We start from the raw sequence: 19755 nt of genomic DNA, 5'->3' as shown, positions 1-19755 counted from the left end.
ACAAGTCACTCCACCACAAAGGGTCAAACCTCATCAGATATTACATTTTGCCTCCTCAAAGAGTCCCGCAAGACAAGTGATGCTCTCACCTGAATGCACTGCGACAAAGCACCTCAAATCCCAACAAACTGAAGCCACAGTTAGAAAGACTAGCAGCATTGTGGTCAGTCCTGCAGTTTACCTCAGAGTTCTGGTCTTCTCTCTCAGCAAAGATCAGATAACACCAAGCCTATGAATTCCATATGCAAGCCTGGGTTTTCAGCAAACAGCAATGTGAGCTGTACTTGCAGTCCCTACAGCAGGGAGATCCAGCACGTCTGCTGCCTTTGCATAGCACACACTGGGACCTCTGTGGGAAACACACATTGCTTTGGCATGGAGTAGGTATAAAAGCTCTGGGAAAGTTCCCCAAAAGCCATAATGACAAGGTATTAACCAAACAAAATTAATTCTGAGTTTCCTTCTCTTGCTAATAGGCACCTAAGTAATAATACACTAAGAAGTACATGGATTCGTGCATTATTTGAGATCAGGTTCTTGTAAGCATGCAGCTATCCAGTGGTTTCAATACCACTAAACATCTAAATGAAGCTTTAGGCACTTCAGTGCTTCGGAACTTTGGCTTTGTGTCCCAGAAATTTGCAGAGGATTGCTTTGGGGTATTTACAGTTTGGGTTGACCATCTGACCTGCAAAACCAGAAGGTCAGAAGGTGCTAAGCACTCACTTTTTAAAGGTCATATCTTGTTGAGCATCTCAGCGCCTTCCCGCACCTTAACTTTCAGGCCTAAATGCTTAAAGTACTTTTGAGAAATAGATTCAAAATGGAATACTTTAGACGAATTTTTCATAAACCTTTTTCTAGATCTTTTTAATAAACATCCTAACTCTACCCACTTCACTCCATGAGGTCATAAACCAACACTGCTTATGTTACAGTCACTTTCACACTGACGATTTGTTTTGTCACAAAGAGAACTATAAATTCATGGAACGAAGGTGGGAAGCAGAAAGGACTAATTGTGACACACAAAGCTTTCTGGTTATGCTCAGCAAACAGCTTGGGCTGAGATTTTTCAAAACCAGGTTATGAAGTTGTACCACTGGCTTTAATGAAAGCACACTTTCCCCAGCGCGTTGCACTCCTGAAAATCCTGTATTCTGGATTTAGGCCAGACACACTCCATTCCAATATTAATTATTAGCAGCTTATTTGTATTCTTTATTACTAACATTAATAATTTTCAGATGGCAACTCAGATTAGAATAACCATTCCAAACAACCCGCTGTGGTGGGTTCCATTTTGTGCAACATTTTCCTGGTTTACACTATTAAATCATTTCCTTGAAAGTAGAGGAGCTTTGTCAAACACTCATTTTGCTGGGGAAACACTCAGCAGGCACCCTGAGACCAACAGCCATAGAGAGACATAAATGATCACACTGCTCTTCCCTCGGTTCAGTGAGACAACAACCTGAGATGCAAAATTACCGAGTTCATTATTTGTGAAGTTATCGAATCAGAATATTCAACGTTACAGTTAGGTGGGAATCCTTAGATTGCCAGCACTCAGCTGGTTGATATCTCTGGGCATAATGATTACAGAGACTTTTCATAAGCACTGACTGCTTTGGTCTGTTCAAATACTGGGATGCTTAGTGTGAAATACTTGCAAGTGCCCAGATACCTGCACCATGCTTTGATAATTGTGACCTTTGACAATAAATTCAGATAAATTCTCAAAAAATCACTGGCTCTTGGCCTTCTTGTACAAATCACAGTTCACAAAATCCTCTCCATTGTACTCTGCCCATATCAGTAAGGGAATGGAGTGAAAAAGTATTTCTCCTCAATACAACAAAGATATCCTATAATAAAACACTTAAGGTAGAGGAATTTGCTTAGAAATAATATCAACCCCATTACAATAACTTAATATCTTGTCATTTACTCGTGTATGTTTTGGAAGGTTAGAAAAATAACATTGGGCAAAACTTCACCTCCATACAGTGTAACATCTAGCAAGCATTTCTATAATCCTAATGTCATTCTTCGCCCCTATGAAGCCATTGTATCAGTGACACAGTGGCCAGCAAAGCAAATTGAAATGTAATGAGTGCTCATTATCTATGAATATTCATTGCCTATTTGGGTGCTGCCGAATGTCCTCCTCTATTGGTAGCTGCGCAGTTTCTGCCAAACAGAGCAGCTAAGGCTTTTCTACATGCATTCTGTACTCCAATTCCTCTGAGACCCGGACAAAAACCTTAAGCCCTCAGAAATTGGTTGGTCCAGCTCTCCAAATAAGAGCCAACTCTCACGGTGGTTGGAGAACTTCCATCTGAACTTTTCTCCCTTACCTGCTGTAACAAAATACAGATATTTTTATACTAATCTCTTTCAAATTTTAAGAGTCCCACCTTCTTCCCCCCCCTCTCCCCCCTTTTTTTTTTTTTATTTTGGGAGCAGAGTTCTGAAAGCTCCTCTGGGAAATTCAATAAATGCATTCTGTCTTCATTCAGGTACTATTTTTCATGAATCCATGACAATCTCGTAACAGTAGAGGGTAACACCATATCACAGCATGCCATCATTTAGATATTCTTGGGGAAGGGCTGGTTTCTTTCTCATGTATTTGAGAAGTATTAAGGGCAGCTGTTTATGGGTAGAAACTACCACACCTTAGCTTTTTAAAATCCAGGCGTCTCCAACTTCCATAGTATTTTTTTTTTCCCTTTTCCCATTAGATGTGACACTACGTCCCTGGTACATGACTGTCAAGTAGGAATCCTTTCTAACTGAGACAATTTGGAGTACCCAAACCTGCCTATTCAGGAAGCATTACTATGGCCATTATGTAAAAACAACTCTTTCAAAAGGCTAAAATATTTCAGATGGTCTCTCTTAAGTCTCCTGTGCCACGGCAGCAGCAGCATTGGTACGTCCATATTATGAGACTATGTTTAAATAATGAAAATATTCACAAACTCAAATCTCCAACTTCACATAAGACTTAAAGCCTAATGGCAAAACTGAAATTCTGGACTCTGCATGCACAAACCAATCATTAAAAATCTCTTCTGGAAGATTTATTTGTCTTGTTTTCATTTATCCTCAAACTAAAAATATATTTTGGAACATCAAAATTGCTGCCACCAGATAGTCTAAACTTTTAAGCATCTCTCTTCAACGCCTGATTTATGACCCAGACACATAGAAGATTTTCTGCTTTCTCTGTGATGCAACTGGCTAGGAGGAGGGCAGCTCCATCCACCCGCCAGTTCTTGTGAAATTCTCAGTAACTTCCAAAGAGGAAGCAGGGACACAGGGCCTGCAGACAGCAACACTGCTCTGGAGAGAATTGCAAAAATTCATCAGAACAATTCAGTGGGGCACAATGCAGTTAACACGTTTTGGAGCTGTGTGAATCAGAGCTCTGCTGTGTTTTGCTAACCTGATGGACTGCGTTTTCACTCCCGAAGGGACCGCTGTGATCACACAGCCAGGGATCCCATACAGCACCAGAGAGCCTCACCCCACAAATCCTAAGTGAGCAATTGCACAAGCCCATAACCTTTCCCTGACCTGATATACACCATTTAAGAAGAGACCGGGTCTTGATTTCATATCTGCAAACTGCACAGAATCTGCCACATCTTTGGCAACTTGTTTCACCGATCCATAGTGCTAAAATCTTGTTGAGAACCATATTTGAGTCTTTATTTCTCTACCAATTCTATAAGTGTAGCACCTTATCTTTCTGTTATGTTTTGTCTCTTCAGAGGGACTCTAGCTCCATCTGAGTACACAAACTGGACTAATCCACCCCTCATGTGTTCACTTATATTGGAAACATGCAGTCAGACCACAGGGCAGTGAAGAGGTTAATATTATACATTCAGTGAGGTCAAGCTCCAAGAACACATAACAAGCCATTATGTAAAAAATTGCCTGAATTTATGAGTCACTGCATTTATGAAGGAGCCGATATGAGAAAGACAACTTGGCAAAAGTGAAGAAAATTATTTCCAGCTTGAAGTTTTGAAATCCTTCAGTATATCAAGGCTCACTTGCTGTTATTACTATCCATGTTGTGCAATGTTCTGAAAGTCACATTTTTTCCCCTTGTGTACACATTGAGATGTCCAACAACCCAAGGTATTCCTCCCTCATAGAAAATAAATTAGAAAGCAAACATATCACAGAATAACAGACAAGATCCCCTCAAGAAGAGTGGTAGAATCCTAATATTTTTTTTCAATATTTTCCTTCTAAATAATAAATCAAGCCAACTGCATTTCTCTACATGGAATGATATCGTGCAGAAAAAGCCTGTGTGTTTATGTTTTTCAGATAATCACAAAAACATTCCTAAGTGAGGCAGTAAGATTTAACAGGTGCCTCCCTCCATAGATGCAGTGAAGCAAAATGAAAGTTCCTTTGTTTAAGCTTGGTTGGTTTGTGGATGCAGTATCCGTAACTGTGATTAAGAAGTTGGACCTACACCATCTGAGTGGTAAAATGTAATAAATTTTGCAGATTAACCCTCTTTCTCAACTTCTTAATATTTTTGCCTTCAGTCAGTATTCTGTCTTATATTAACAACTTAATCAAGCATGGGCACGTGCAACATTAAGGGATTCAAGATCAAATTGAAATAGAAGATCAGGAAAAAACTTCCTTTTTTAATGAGCTGAATAGAGAAATGTACAGTCAACTTAGAACACAGAGTTATTTTTTTTCTTTCAGATGTAAAGATGGCAAATTTGAGCATGGGCCTCCAATATTATCTGAGATTGCCTGGGTGGGCAAGATAGGCAAGAAAAGCTCCATAAATGCCCTACTGCTGAGGAAAGGGCTTATCCAATGTACACAACTGAAGCACAGCAACTACTGCTCTTCATTAACTGTACATTTTGCACCTGCAGATAGCAAACAGTCTGAATCATTCATTACTATTATCATGAACTGAAACAACATAGTGAAAGCTTATGGCCTCACATGCCATAATACATAGACCAAATAATGTAGCCATTATTTCCACAAGGCAGCCATTAATAATGGCTTTGTTATATATTGATCTGTTTCAGATAGACATGGATAGATTTATATATATTGCATGCTAAAACAGTGGCGGGGCTTTAGAAATCATGGTTGTCTTTGCTTCCATCAGCACACGCTGGTACCACATCTCATAGTTTTTTCCTATTTCTATTTCTTGAATCTTTCCTCTTTTGCTGCTGTCGAGCTAACTCAGAGCCAAACCACCAGCAAACCCCATCACACCCAGTTCTTCAGTGCTCTCCTACAGAGGAAGAGGAGGAAGGGGAAAAAAAGAAAGAAAGAAAGAAAGAAAGAAAGAAATCAAACTGTCCCTTTAAAATAACAAGCATTTAAACTGCTTGTCAGTCATCTTCCTGACAAGGCCACTTGAATGTATTCAGGAATATTTGCATAAATGCTCACAGCGAGTTCACTGTGGCAGCTAGCACTAATGGTACATAAAGTAATTTAGTCACTTTTCTTAGGCATCCTGTCAGGGTGATAAGCACCCCCTTCTTTGCCTTGTTGCATATTAGATCATTAGATAATAAAGTGTTAGAGCATGCAAACTGACAGGGTCTCAGGGACTATCATTTTTCGAGGGCACTGCATTCTGCCAGCGAGGAAAAATAATACAGAAAGTGATGCTGCAATTGTCTTTACATTCTTGTAGAGTCATTGAAAGATTTGGGGGAAAAAGAATTTTTACTTTGTGGTGATAAGAGAGTTTTAACCGGAAACTTTGCAGACATCTGCAGTGGTGGACTTCATGCTGGTTAACTTGAAAAGGATTATTGCAAACCCTGTCAGAATTGCCCCTTCCATAAGCTAGTCACTTAAATTGCACTGGAAAGGTTTTCCCTTTAAAATTGACACCCTGGAACGAACTACAAACTGAAACACATTCTAATGGTTGGGGCCTGCTGGCTCTTCTCTATACATCTTACTATATGTGCACAATTTATAAAGGTCAACCACACCAGTCTTCTGGTTTACCATAAACATAAAACAAGTGAGGATCCAACTATTTGTGAATGTAAAAGTGATAATTACAAAAACCACAAGATTGCTGTGGCTTCCCCTATTTATACCACACAGAGATGTATGAAATAATTGGCCTGTGCCAGCTATTAATCTTCAAAGATACAGAGACATGCTAGAAAAAGGAACTTTACTGGCTGGCAAGCAAGATATAAATAGAGATGTGTCGGATGTCCCAAAAATAATCCAGGCTACCTGCTAATGAAATGGTAAGAACCCAAATGTGGAGATACCAGGCCCCTGAGTGGCTCAGCAAGTAAAGCTTCCTTTCTAGACCTTTGGCATCCAAAGTCTTTTTTTGGTGTCACATAAACTGCAACTCCATCGTTCAGAGCAGTATGTCCCACTGCAGCTTTGTGAGGAAAAATAAGCTGGGTATCACCAACCAAAGCAGGCAGCCAGCACATTTTCATACATTCTCTCTCCCCTGTCCCAGACTTTGTGCTCTCGATGTCAGGCATTCATCACTTTCATGACCAGATAGTTGATTTAAAGAGTCAAATATCTAGAAAAGTACACATTTGGTCAAGAACATACCAGAGTTAAACACCAGCATTTCAAAACCTACAATCAGAAGTTGCTCAGCAAAGCAGCAAACCAGAGACAAACAAGCCACGACTCTGGTAGTTTCCAGTTTACCATTTACAAACTCTGTTCAGGGCAATCTGCCCTCCCCTCAGGGAGGCAGGAAACTGGAAAGAGCAAAGACAAACAAGCTGTCTCTTCTACTTACACTCGAAGATATTATTCAAGATAAAAATTGCAAAACCGAGGATAAGAATACACTTAGTGACTCAAAGTAAAACTAAAAATTTATTTCAGTGAAGGAAACTCTCATCTGTTCCAACAGGTCTAAAGTTCTTGGTGGTTGCCCAAAATTCAACAACATTAAGCCCAGTTGAGACTTTTCCCACTTTTTCTCATTCAGTTAAGTGTTTTAGACATTCAATAGTGACATTTAAAACACTTACTGGATTTCTTTTCTTTTTTTTTTCTTTTTTTGCATCTCTTGGACACAAATATGCATAGAATTCCTGGAGAGTTGGATTGAAGGATTTAGTTTAAAATGAAAGGCTCCACCAAGCCTTTGGGGAAAGTGTAATTTTGTAGGATGGAGGTTGCATTCAAAAGTAAGAATTTATTAGTGGTGGCTTTATGAGGTTGCTTGAGAGGTGCCTGAGAAACTAGATTAGAAAAATCACCTTTCCCGAAATGTACATATGGAGATAGTTTGCAGATGTTGGCTTTTAATAGCTGCACGATATCCAAGTTTGTGTAACTATGCAAGCAGAGTATCGTCTTTTTTCTTTTTCCACCCCCTTCTTTTTTGCCGATAGAATCCTTCAGGTAGACAGGAGAGGGAAGAAGGGAGATGTAAGTGAGGATTTTATGATACCATGCATAGAAACATGAACTTCACAAGTGTGAGAAAGTAAGCATTGTGTTGACCAAAATCATACACTGAGAGGACTGCAAGGGGGAAAAGAGATTGCCACTCTAGTAGGAATAAGTGAAAAATAAGAGGTTTTTGAAAGGCTAGACTTAATGGAAGGATTACGAAGTTGAATGCGGCAAAGTTTCTTTTCATAATGTTCTGCCTCCTGCTAATTAATAAAGACAGAGTTCGAACATTCTTTGTAAAAATTCAGCACAAATTATGACAGTGGTTTGTTTATTAAATTAGGTTGTTGGCAGGATGAAAAAAAAATTCTATAACATGAATTATAGCTGAAAATGGCTCATAGCCTACATAAAAAGTTAGAGCTAAATAAATACAGATGTAAGTTATGTTTATATAATGAGAAACGCTGCTGAGCTAAGAATTTTAGGTTGGTAAGTGTGAATTACAGACCTGATTCTGCAAACACTTATCAATACCCTCAACTTTACTGACACAAGAAGCCTCATTGATCCCAACAGGACCATATGTGCACATAATCTTAAATACATGCATAAGTACTTGCAGGACTGATGCTCGAAAGCATGAACAGAATAGAAAGCTATTTCCACAGGAATCCACTGAGTAGTAGAAACTCTCACATTTACCCATTTCTTGCTATTAATAATTTCTTTTAACATGTCTAGTGACTGTTTTTCTGAGTGGCATTCACTTTCCTGGAGAAAATTTTATCTGCTTTCTTCAAACTCCGTAAAAATCTATTTAATAATTCATCAGATCCTTGGCAAATATTTGTGGAACAAACCAGCATAAAAGGACCAGTGCCTTCTACATTCAACTTCAATAGAAACCCCCATCTCCTAGAGGGCGCAAGCACCTACTGAATTAGGATTACAAACAGCTTTGAAGACAAAGAAATATTCTTCCAAGCTGGAACAGGGAGAGGAGAGTGAAATGCCCTTTGGTATTAGAGTCTTTTTTTTGTCTGGTTGGGGGGTAGGTTGTTTTGTTTTGTTGGGGGGTAGAGAGTTGTGGTTTTTTTGTTGTTTTGTTGAGTTGGTTTTTTTTTTGTGATTTGGGTCTTTTTTAGTGTGGGGGGTTTTGGTGTTTTTTTGGGTTTTGTTTGTTTTTTTGTTTTTTTTTGTTTTTTTTTTCCCAGCAGCCGTCATCAACTTTGAGGACAAAGAGCAAGACAAAATGTTAATCAACTCCAGATTTTTCAAAGAGCATTCACACTCAACAACTCCCATTTTAAGCACCTACAGTAAGCAGCAGATATTATCTTCCAGGACCAGTTGATCTTATGGAAAAGATTACAGTTTCCCAGGCTGCTTCCAGCCACACTGCCCCCTTTCCACCCTTGCTGGTGCTCCCTATGCTTTCAGAAAAGCCAGCCAAACTGCCTTGTGCCACTTCTCCTTCAACTTTTTCAGCAAAACAAGCCGGACTGGCAAAGAGTTACTGTTGAAACTGTTTAAGAGAGATGAACTTCTTCAGATTGAAGGAGGCTAAAGAGCAATCAGACTATCATCTAGGCTGGCGTGTCTATGGTAGAGAATAGCCTGCAGCACAGAGGAAAGACCAGCAGCTGTGGCACGCATGGAACTAGAACTGTCTCAGCTGGCACAGATGGAGCCAGAAGAGAACATTTGTCCACGGCTTGAGTAAGCATAGCGCCTTCCATAACGGCCTCTGCTTTCATTTGCAACAATCCAAAGGAACAACTGGATCTCCTAAAGAGTTCTGCAGTCTATAGGAATGAGTAATCCAATCCTGAATTTGGGTACTGAGCACTTCAGCAATAATGTAACATCCATTGCATGCACAGTCAGAAACCAAACCAATTTGGAAAAGGTCAATTTTAGTTGCTGAATAGACACAACTACCCCTCCCCCCAAAAAATCACCATGCTTCACTAACACAAGGAACAGATTCTGCACCCATGTTTGCCTACCAGTTTGTCACTTCACTACATTTTGTGCTGACCTACTTGAAAAATTCCAGTTTTGGTCTGGAGAACCATCTTTTTAAAGCAGGGGTTAGTCTCTTTTAGGTATCCCAATCCCAAAGGCATTGATCATAACATGACAACTTGAAATCAGCAGTCAGAGACAGAAACCAAATAAAACTGCATTTAAAGTAGCAATGCCAACCAATGAAAATGATATGCCTACCATGTTCCAGATAAGAAGGCGTACCTTCCGAAGGATCGAGTCTTCGAGCTCTCCGCCCATGCTTGGAATTGTTGTGCACAAACATATTGTCCGACACTGCCAACACATGGCCATCAACATTGACTGTTGTAGACACCACAACCTGCAAGCACAAGAGTAAAACGGAGGAACATTTTGACGTATATGTATGTTTTTTAAGAAGCACAGAGTGTAATAAACTCAGTTAAATAAATAACAGCTGGGAGCTGTAGAAAATTGCATAGCTATTTCAGATAATAACTGGTGCTTATGCTGTACAAATCTAACAAGAGACACTATTGATGAGTGGGTCTTTGGCATCGAAAGCTTTTGATGCAGTTTTAAGTCAAATTGCAGAGTTTGTAGCTGAATGGCAGACAGCGCACCGTTAACTATCATTTTAACAAGAGGATCTTTATTAAGTATTTTTCCCACATGTACAAGGGCAGCTGTGTTTCACCCTAAATTATCCTTCAGTTTCCATGCTGAAGTAGATAGAGCTGTTGACACTGCAAATGAGAATCAATTCAGAATAAAAGAAAACAAAAGTGCATTTTGTGAAGTTGCCATTAGACTTGCCATGTTCCTCCCCAGACAAACCTGCACTCTCACTCCTCAGTACAGTTACCACAGGTTGCTGGACTGGCCCGAATTTCTCCTGAGCTCTATCTCAGTGAGTACACATAGGTGTGTTTGTATATGCACGCATGCTTGACAGTGGGGACTTGATCTGGGGAACACAACCCTATTCATCCAGTGCTAGTATTATTTGTATTCACCAACTTATCTCCATGTCAACACCTCAGTTTGAGGCAAGGGGAAGGAGGTGGAGGGGCACTACCATGGAAGCAGATTCCAATGCTTCTGTTCCATGGAGTGGCTCAGGGTGAGAAAGGAGCTGCACTGGAGGGGAGAAAATGGTTATGTGTTGGAATCAGAGTTAGGAGACCCAGCTGCTCAGAGGGACCTCTCAGCCTTGAAGCTCAGAAGACACCATCCAAGCGGAAACCCCCGTTCATTTTCAGGGCACCTGAGCCACAAACTGTAGTGGAGGAAACCAGGGGGTGGACAGGGCGAGATCCAGGCTGAGCCACCAGCTTACCACCCTGGGTGTCCATCCACCATATTTCAGCTGTGCAACATCACAGCCTTGGTCTTCATTAAGCTGCCCTTCCAATACCTTTTTCCGCCCCCCAAAAAAGCATCATTTCCAGAGCTTTACTCCACCCAACACTTTGGCCCTCAGCTGGCTGCCAGTTTGCCAGGAGCGTGTGCTGCCTTCAAGAACTTCCACTAAAACAATACGAAGAAATGACCTACACTTCTCCTTACATTAAGCGGGGAAAGGGATTAAAAACTGAAACCCACAGAGATATGTTTATTCATGCGACCTCTTACAACCAAATATAATAATTGTCTGTTAATTGCAGTTTCAGCTCCCACCTCATGCTTCGACATGTGAAACAGCAATCAGCAGCTCCTGTTTAATCCACCTATTATGTTGACTAATTAACTTTGCTCGACAGTTTATTTCTTCCTCCATTATCAGCCCCTGTCAGCCGCAAGCACACTGCCGCAAAGGGGGACCTCAGCCCTTTTGATTGATCACCGATAGATTGACATGCAGATTAATTTAATTAGAATCACCTCACTTGAGAAATGAAAGACAATGGCAAGGGGGCTAATAGATCTGCTCTTATAATGAGGCAAGCCTCCAGAGCTGCGGCAGAGGATTTCTGATTTATTTTGTTGAATTCCCCAGTCGCTCTGAAAGGCTCTTGCTTTAATTGTTCTTGGTTTTGAGAGGCTTTAGCCTCTGAAGAGGTGAAATGCTTTACAAAGATTGGCAAACATTGCTTCAACTCTCTTAGGAAGCTGCTGCCTCTCAAAGTTGGTCAAATGGGGACACTTAAAGGATCGCTTGCAACAATTCAATTTCATTACTTGAATTGGATTTAAAAATTTTAGACAAAAAAATGTTCACCTATTACTGACCACCTAGAAAATACATAAAAACATAAAATAAGCAAAGTTGCTAAGCTGGCAGTAGGCAATTCCAAAGTTTTGCCTTAAAAAAGAGAAATACAAAAGAGAATATTTTACATCTAAAGGATCTCAAAACTGTCCATCAGAATGGCATTCCAGGCAATAGATTTTGTATGTGTTTTAAGTGAAAGATATTAAAATACCAAATAAATGATTCAAGAGCTCTTACAGATGGAAATTTGGGGAAGAGAAGGCACCAAACAGTAGGCACAGTAAGTAAGTTCTTCTCAAATCAAACTAGGGGGGAAAAAATGGCAAAAAAAAAAAAAAAAAAAAAAAAAAAAAAGCCCTATATATAAAATTCCGAAAGGGATTTCAAAAGTAATTTATTCTTTGCATTCCTGAGGGATAGAATAAAGTTTATGACATTTTCAATAAAATATGATCCTATATAGTAAGTGGCTGAGGGTTTGTGATCTTATTTGTGCACTTGCAACCACTGTCAGTTCTTTGCAACTGGGATTTGGAGCCAAATCCTTAGCTGGCACTGCTTGTCATAGCTCCATGATTTATACCAGTCTCTTATCTTCTTCTAGGAATCTACTAAGTTGCATACAAAAACAGATAATATTGCAACTGATAATAACGGCCACAACCTGAAATACAGCCTCCATTACAAAAAATGTAGGGGAACATGCATACTTTGCACTGAAACTGATCAATCCTATGCTGAAAGCAAACTTCTGAACGTTTTGAGAAATGAGGATACTAACAGTTCAAGAACAACAACAGCAAGGCAGGTCCCAAACCTCTGAAACGGGTACCTAAGCAGCTGTCTCTATCCGTGCGCCTTGCTAGGGAAGAACTAAATGAAATAATTTGTGAGGTTGCTTTTATGGGACTAAAACTCCATTCAGTTTTTCCCCTTCATGTTTCTGAAATTGTTGATGCAACAGATTTTGAATTACTTAACAGTGCCTCCCTACCTAACCCCTGAACAGAGTTTGATTTACTATGAACAGATCACATTGGTGCAGTTCGTCAGTGTCGTTAGCAGAAGATACTATAAAAGGAATCCCCAAGAGAAACTGTTTCCAGTCTGAGGAAATGCATTAAAAAAAAAAAAAACAAACCAAAAAACAGTGGTTATTCTTATGTGTCTGAAGAAAAAAAATAGTGCACCTGCAAGAAACAGCAAATACTGTTTAATACTTAAAACACAAAATCTCGTTAACACAAGAATACTGAGCATACAGTGCACTAACAAAATATTAATACCTCTAATTATTAACAGGGAAAAAATACAGCTTGAATTTTGTGTGCTATAGTTACATACTTGGACTGCTACAGAGCACTTACATACTTACAAGTTCTACTCATATTTTTTAATCTAAAAAAATACTACACTCTCCTCATCTTGATTTTGAAACGACTGGGACATGTTCAAGTCAAAGCACACGCTAAACCTAATTTGTGGAGAAAACATAAAATTAGGGGGAGGGGAGAGCCAAAGTAGATGTGGAATGGCCACTGAGGCATCCTAAAACACAGACCATAGCAAGAGGGAAAGGCTCACTACAGTTTAATAAATGATTAATGAGGTGCTGACACATTAATGTAAGCACAGGGACAACCAGGCCTGCCAAATCTCAAACCTTTCCAAATTTTGTCAACAAAACACAGTTTTAATTTGGGACAGGCAAACACGGAAAACGATTTTGAGCTTTAGCTTCAGCCCTTCATAGATTTTGAATTTAAATCCTGTATCAACACCAGGGGAGACAGGGGTATGAAAGAAACACATTGGTTTATAACTTTGTTCAATGAAGTTGGCACTATCAACGGCATTAACGTATCACGGCTCTGTGAATTATTCTGCCTGCCATTAAATAGTCCAGTTGTGAATGCTTTGGGGCTTAGTTTAAAAAAATATTCTGAGATCAGGAGCCTGTAGATCAAGCTATTTATCCACGTTTAGCACTCAGCCCGTTTATTTGTTATGGTACCTCACCTAATATATCAAAATTAAGCATTGCATGACTCCTCATTTTTAACCACAGCCCATTAAGCTTCACTAACTGATTAAGACATAGCATGTTCCTTGTGCTTTCAATTTTCTCCAGTGTATATTGAGGGCTCTGATATTTTTGTGATGTCCCCACCATCCAGTGGCAAAGGCAGAAAAAATCTGATTAAGATGATCTCCAGATTTAAAGCACGTCATTAGTGTAAAACCTGTAACTCGTGCATTTGCTGCTCTTCTGAAGTCTATGCAGAAACGGCTTGAGCAATGCATCTTTATTTTCATCACCACTTGGTGACCTCTTCCTACAGTATCTTCTTTATCCTAGTAACTAGAAATTACTCTCAATTTAACAAGACACTTAAAAATGTGCCTAACTTAAAGCACACAAGTACAACATATTCAGTCATTTTGCTCACGTGCATGAGGCCACGTCAGGCACTTAATTACCTTGTTGAATTGGGCCACAGCTCGTACTGCTATTTTCCAGGTTGTTTTTTTTTTTTCGCCTTTCCCTTCTCTAGGGATGGAGCCTTGCATGTCCAAATTCCATTATCTGGAATTCATGAAGCATCATCTCTGTCTCTTATGCAAATTTGCAATAGGACACAAGTGGCTTCAATTCAAACATGAGTGGCAGCATCCCATTGAGGCAAACTAGCAGCCTAGGCTGAGGAAGAGGTTGAGGTAACAGCACTGAACAGCAAGGCAATTTCTGAGTGACTTTTCAAGGTTTTCATAATAAACGAATGTTCAGGGTTTTATGCAGTGACTCAGTCTGAAAAGTTTTCTCTAAATTATAACTTGACATGTGTCAGTTTGCAAGCAGCTGTGCTAAAACAAGAACAACAAGATAACTGGGGCACTTGGGTTTCATTAATTACAATAACATATGAAACTGTTTAGGTTATATGAATGAGTTTTCATGCTGAAAAACAAAATCCAGGCAGAGTTTACCCGTGATACCACCTACTTATTACTACCACTGATTGGGACTCCACAGCCTATCCCACCAAAGCCAACAGCTTATTGTGACAGAGAATGCAAAAACAGACTGAGCATCTGTTCCATGGGGTTTTTAGAATAATGAAGACTAGGTTGGACTAAGGGGAAAATTAAGTGGCGTTGCCAAATGTATTGTGCAATTGGGCTGATGAAACAGAGATGAAGTAATTTTCTTGAGAACAAGCAGGGAGTCTGTACCATAGTTGAACACTCAACTGAACTACCTCGAGTCCATGCACGGACAGCATTTGACTTTTCCTGTCTTCACAGAATCACAGAATGGTCAGGGATGGAAGGGACCTCAAAGATCATGAATCTTCAACCCCAGCCACACGCAGGGCCACCAACCTCCACATTTAATACCAGACCAGGCTGCCCAGGGCCCCGTCCAACCTGGCCTTGAACACATCCAGGGACGGGGCATCCACAGCCTCTCTGGGCAGCTGTTCCAGCATCTCACCACTCTCTCTGTAAAGAACTTGTCTTCTGCTAAAACAGACAGAGTTATTACAACCACTCCAGCACACACTCCTGCTGGCACATGACACTACTGATATGCAGCACCCAGTCATCACATGCTTGAGCATCTCAGAAATGTAGGGAAATGCATCTCTCTCCAGGCCCATACCTGCTTTTCTAAGCTTATCCCACTAGTTCAGGAACACAACATTTGGGATAAAACTTCCAAATTAATTTCTATACGTGTATGAAAATTCACATGCAGTTCTTCTGAACCAACATACACTCTACCTATTCCCTACAATTTCTTACCCCATCTTAGATCACAGTAGAGTCAGACAATTCCCTGCTGCATGAAACAAACCTATTAGGAAGGAAATTTTTCAGTACAAACTGTCCTCACTTGGTACAAAACTCATGCCCCTGGCCTTCACTGTTTCACAAGTTCTGTTGTAATGACTCCTAGCAACTCTGGGAGGCAGATAACTGATATCATGCCAAAAAGTGGACAAGCTCTCAGGCAGCTTGACAGTCCAGCATAGAAGGTGGAACAAAGTAAAGGAAGAAAAAATCTTAAATTTTCTGTGAAAAGAGTATGATGCTATTCAAAAAGAATTAGAAAATCTTTTTGAGACAGACTTTTGAAAGCACTGGGAATATGTCTGTGGCACAGAGGAGCTGATGACAAACCCTCTACTCACTTCACAGGGACCTGGATTTCATTTGGTTCCTGTACAACACCATCTTAAATATCTAGGTGCGTCATGTTATCAAGATACTATGTGCATGCGTGGTCCTTTTCATGCCAAGAAATAAAAAGTGAAGACTGGATCCAGTATTCTGACTATTTTAAGAAGTCTACTGCAAAAAGAGTAAGTTCAAGATTAAAAAAAAAAAAGCAAACAAAAAAAATCATCAACAACGCAAGAGCAGCTGTAGTAAAACAAGCTTCAATACCACCCTGTATTACAGTGTAAGCGGTTCACTCTGCTGAAAGTGATTAATTTCTTGAAAATGCTAAGGTCACACTAATTGACACGACCTGTGTAATTAAGCAGTCTCTGTTTACACACAGAAAGCTCAACCGCTGTGAAGCTGGGTTTGTATGACAGAATGTCTTTACAAGTCAAGAGATCAACAACCTTTCCTATGTCCTACCTATTCGCCGACAGAGGCTCCTGATTGCTGTTCTGAGAGAACACATGAAGGCATTACCATATGAAAATCAGCCTCTAGCCTGGGTGAGCACAAACCCAGCAAAGTGTACATGTTGTGAAGCAAGTTCTGACAGGCCCCAGGGGTGACTGCTTGGCCTGAAGCCCCATGTTGGTGAGTCCTTTTTCCACTTTCACTGATAATGCCCTCTCAAATCACCGCAGAAATGTGACGGTGGGAAGAACATGGGATGAGAAGCTAACACTTCTGCCACAATAATGCTAGCTTTCATTCTGAGTAAATTAATCGCTGTTGCCACATCTACTCACGACTGCACATCTATGCTTGTAGAGGCAAATACCACCCTTCTACCTTCCTCTACTGTTGCAATTAAATAGTTCACGAAAAGATGTATGTTCTACATATAAACAACGTTGCCATTCACAAAGCATTTAGCATTTTCAGTTAAGCACTATGATTCCACAAAGAAGCAAACAAACATTGTGAGATACTGCAGAAAGCTGCCATCATCTTCTGGCATTTTCTTCCTCCAGAGGTCCTTACAGTCAAGGGGACAAACCTCCTGTTACTTCCTTAGCTCCCTGAGTCAAATCCCCACTGAAAGACCATATTATATTTTCTCCCCGCATTCCATTTACTCGTTCCATCAAAAGAGATGGTCTTTGGGCTCTCTACCCCGTATTTTAATTCAACCCCTACTCAGGTAAATCACCACTGGCGCAGCCAAAGGATCATGTCTCCAATAATGGGTTTGCAACAACCTCTTCTCAGTGTTGTCACCACACCGTCCCCTCCTGTCAGCTCAGAGAAAGGCAAGCACAGTCCATCTTCCCAAGGGATACTTATGTTCTTAGTTTCAAAACAAGTCATGGATGTAGGGTGGCATAGAGAAACATCCTTGGCCTTTTAAATTAAGTAGATACCACAGCTCCTGAGCCTCCCCTACCACATGCTGAGACACTGGGGAAATATCAGTCCAAAGCATCCCAGGAAAGATACCCACTGGTAGTTTCTTCCAAGAGGGGGTGGACTATCATCATATTAATGCACATTTATGAGTCTTCAATGCTGCAGAAGAGTAAATTCTGAAGCATTACCAGAGCCATGAGCCATTACTCTTGTAGCTTCCTCTGCCTCTTCCAACAGGCATGGCGCTCACTTTGTTTGGCATGTTTACATGAAGGCAACCAGTTCCCCAGGCAGAACAGAGAGCCCTAAAACCAGGTTGTCTTGTGACTGAAAACTGAAATGAGGCCACTTTGAGTTTTCTTTTCATGGATTCACTTCCCACTGAGATAATTTTATCAAGAACGTTCTTGGCCTTATATTTTTAGCATCTCCCAATGAATTACTAGGCTAGTTTGGGTTAGCTGCTGTCTTTTAAAGGAGGAAGCGTGCCCAACTGACCTGAAATCGTCGCATGTCTCGAGGGTTTCCTGCATTTTTTAGACAATTTTGGTTACATTTGAGAAAAAATTTCAAGAAGAACCTGTGGAGAAAGAGAAATGGGCATTATCATCTTATAAACAGTGCACAACAGTGATACATTGTTACATCTGTACATTTGGTCTAACAAAGCCTTATTTACAACAGCAATTTCAACTCAGACAATTTATACCACTGACTGTCCACTGAGGGATCAGAGGCCACAGTCCAGCAAAATGTGTAAGGATGTCCTAGGGTGTATGTGAACTTAACAGTTCTGCTGTAATAGAGCCATTAAAGACTTCAGATATGGTCCCTCCTTCATACTAAATAGCCAAACTCATAGAACAAGAAAGTAAGAGATATATGTTGTGGTCCAGCAAGAAGAGAAATGAAAAATACCAGCCAAGAAAATTTTTTCACGTATAAAAGGGATTTTGTTTTACAAGTTCAATTTAGCATGCACATTTTGATTTAATACAAAAATACAGAAACCATTCCATAGAATCAAAATCTCCCTTCCACAATTACACTCAGTTTGTACACAATATTGAGATGCTTAAACAGTGGTTAGCAAAAGACCAAAAGCCCACAAGAAGGACAGGGAAGTCTTAGTTAAAAGACTGACATCATGGAAAAGTGAAATATTTTCAATGCTGCCTATTTCCTGGCCATACACAGTTCACTGAAGTAGCTATGTGACCCTGACATATATCTCTAAGAAAATACATTGCATTTTACAAAGCCAAAGAAAAAAGCAAACATTTCACTGAAAATATTTCCTTCGGTGTTATGCGTCAGTGGACTGTAAACTCATAAAGACAAGTCAATGAATAATGGTAGGTCTCAGATTCCAGGCTTTCTCCTTGAGAGCCAAAGTTTATCAGCCTTTTGTCCAAAATAAACTACAGACTAAGGCCTACTAAAGCTCAGCTGTGCAAAATTTAATCCTACAGCAAGTTTAAAACCTAGTGCAACCAGACAGAGCAGCATTACATTTGCAATAACCATCAGTTGACTAAGCAGAAGTTAATCTGACCTGTCTCCACATAAAAAAAAGCAAGGCGAGGGATTGTTTGGTCCTGCTTTGCTTGAAATTGGAAAGTTAACTTCTGCAAGCACCCATCTTTTAACACCCAAACTGAATGCAAAGTCAGCAGAATTTGCACACACTGCCAACAAGAAAGGCAAAAGTGGAAGGTAAACAGCTACAGAAAATCCCTTTTTGATGAGCAGCATTCTTTGCCCTGCTCTAGTTGGGATGCTGCCCCTCAAACCAGCAAGCTTCAGGGCTTGTTCCTCCATGCCAGGAAAATCATGCCGGCAAATCATGCCAGGCAAGGACCAAGTCAAAATCCAAGGGACTGTCTTCACTAGAGAAAAGTAAGGTAATGTGGGGGTTATAAACTGCAATGCCCAGGATTAACAAGGATTGATGTCCTGGCCCACAAAGTCCCTTCTCTCCCTGTGCTCAGAAATAAAAGCAAGCGATCAGCAAACAATATAAAAATAAACAGGCATCACTCTTGAAGAGAAGTTTGGAAACACTGTGTTTGTTTATGCCAAAATTAAGAGAGGTATAAGCCGTTACACTTTCTCATCAAGCAGGTTCTGATTTTCAATAACTGAAAGTTGGTGCTATTTGTTGTACGCGCGTGTGTCTTTTTAAGCCTCTAATAGCCAGCTGTGACAGCCTGACTCAGATTGCGTAGAAGGAGCTGTCAGCACAAATCTTGGCATCTCAGATCCAGACAACTGCTTGCCACCAGGCAAAGGTTTGTACTCGTGCCAGAATGGATTCTGAGAGACAAGCAAACAGGGCATTAATTCTGCCAAAGAAAAACGAAAAGCAGGGAGAGTTCAGGATCTTACACTTCAGATTATGGTTTTCCTCTCAACAGCTCATCATTTAGTTCATGAGCTATGAAGGGCATGGACATCAGATCCCCCTTGCACTAAGCTGGCCCTGTCAAACAAAATGCTGGCAGGACGCAGAGACCACCTCT

General features: G+C 40.3%; 1 protein-coding gene across 4 annotated transcripts in view; it reads right to left on the bottom strand.

Moving 5' to 3' along the window:
• EBF1 (EBF transcription factor 1) overlaps window positions 1–19755 on the bottom strand; it is a 260149-nt gene that overhangs the window by 81372 nt on the left and 159022 nt on the right. For 3 of the 4 annotated variants that reach the window (XM_042826615.1, XM_042826616.1, XM_042826619.1), the window contains exons 7-8: window positions 17732–17813; window positions 9658–9799 (exon numbers count right to left, since the gene is read on the bottom strand). In XM_042826615.1, coding sequence (XP_042682549.1) covers window positions 9658–9799; window positions 17732–17813 — 224 coding nt within the window. The remainder of the gene's footprint in view (window positions 1–9657; window positions 9800–17731; window positions 17814–19755) is intronic. The other variant, XM_042826617.1, reaches the window with a different exon arrangement.

The sequence above is a fragment of the Centrocercus urophasianus genome, unplaced genomic scaffold, assembly GCF_019232065.1.
Source record: "Centrocercus urophasianus isolate 14NV4802_14NV808 unplaced genomic scaffold, USGS_Curo_1.0 seq_26, whole genome shotgun sequence".
Classification (NCBI taxonomy): Eukaryota; Metazoa; Chordata; class Aves; order Galliformes; family Phasianidae; genus Centrocercus; species Centrocercus urophasianus.
The sequence above is the reverse complement of the archived record's forward strand: the minus strand, read 5'-3'. Positions and strand labels throughout refer to the sequence as shown.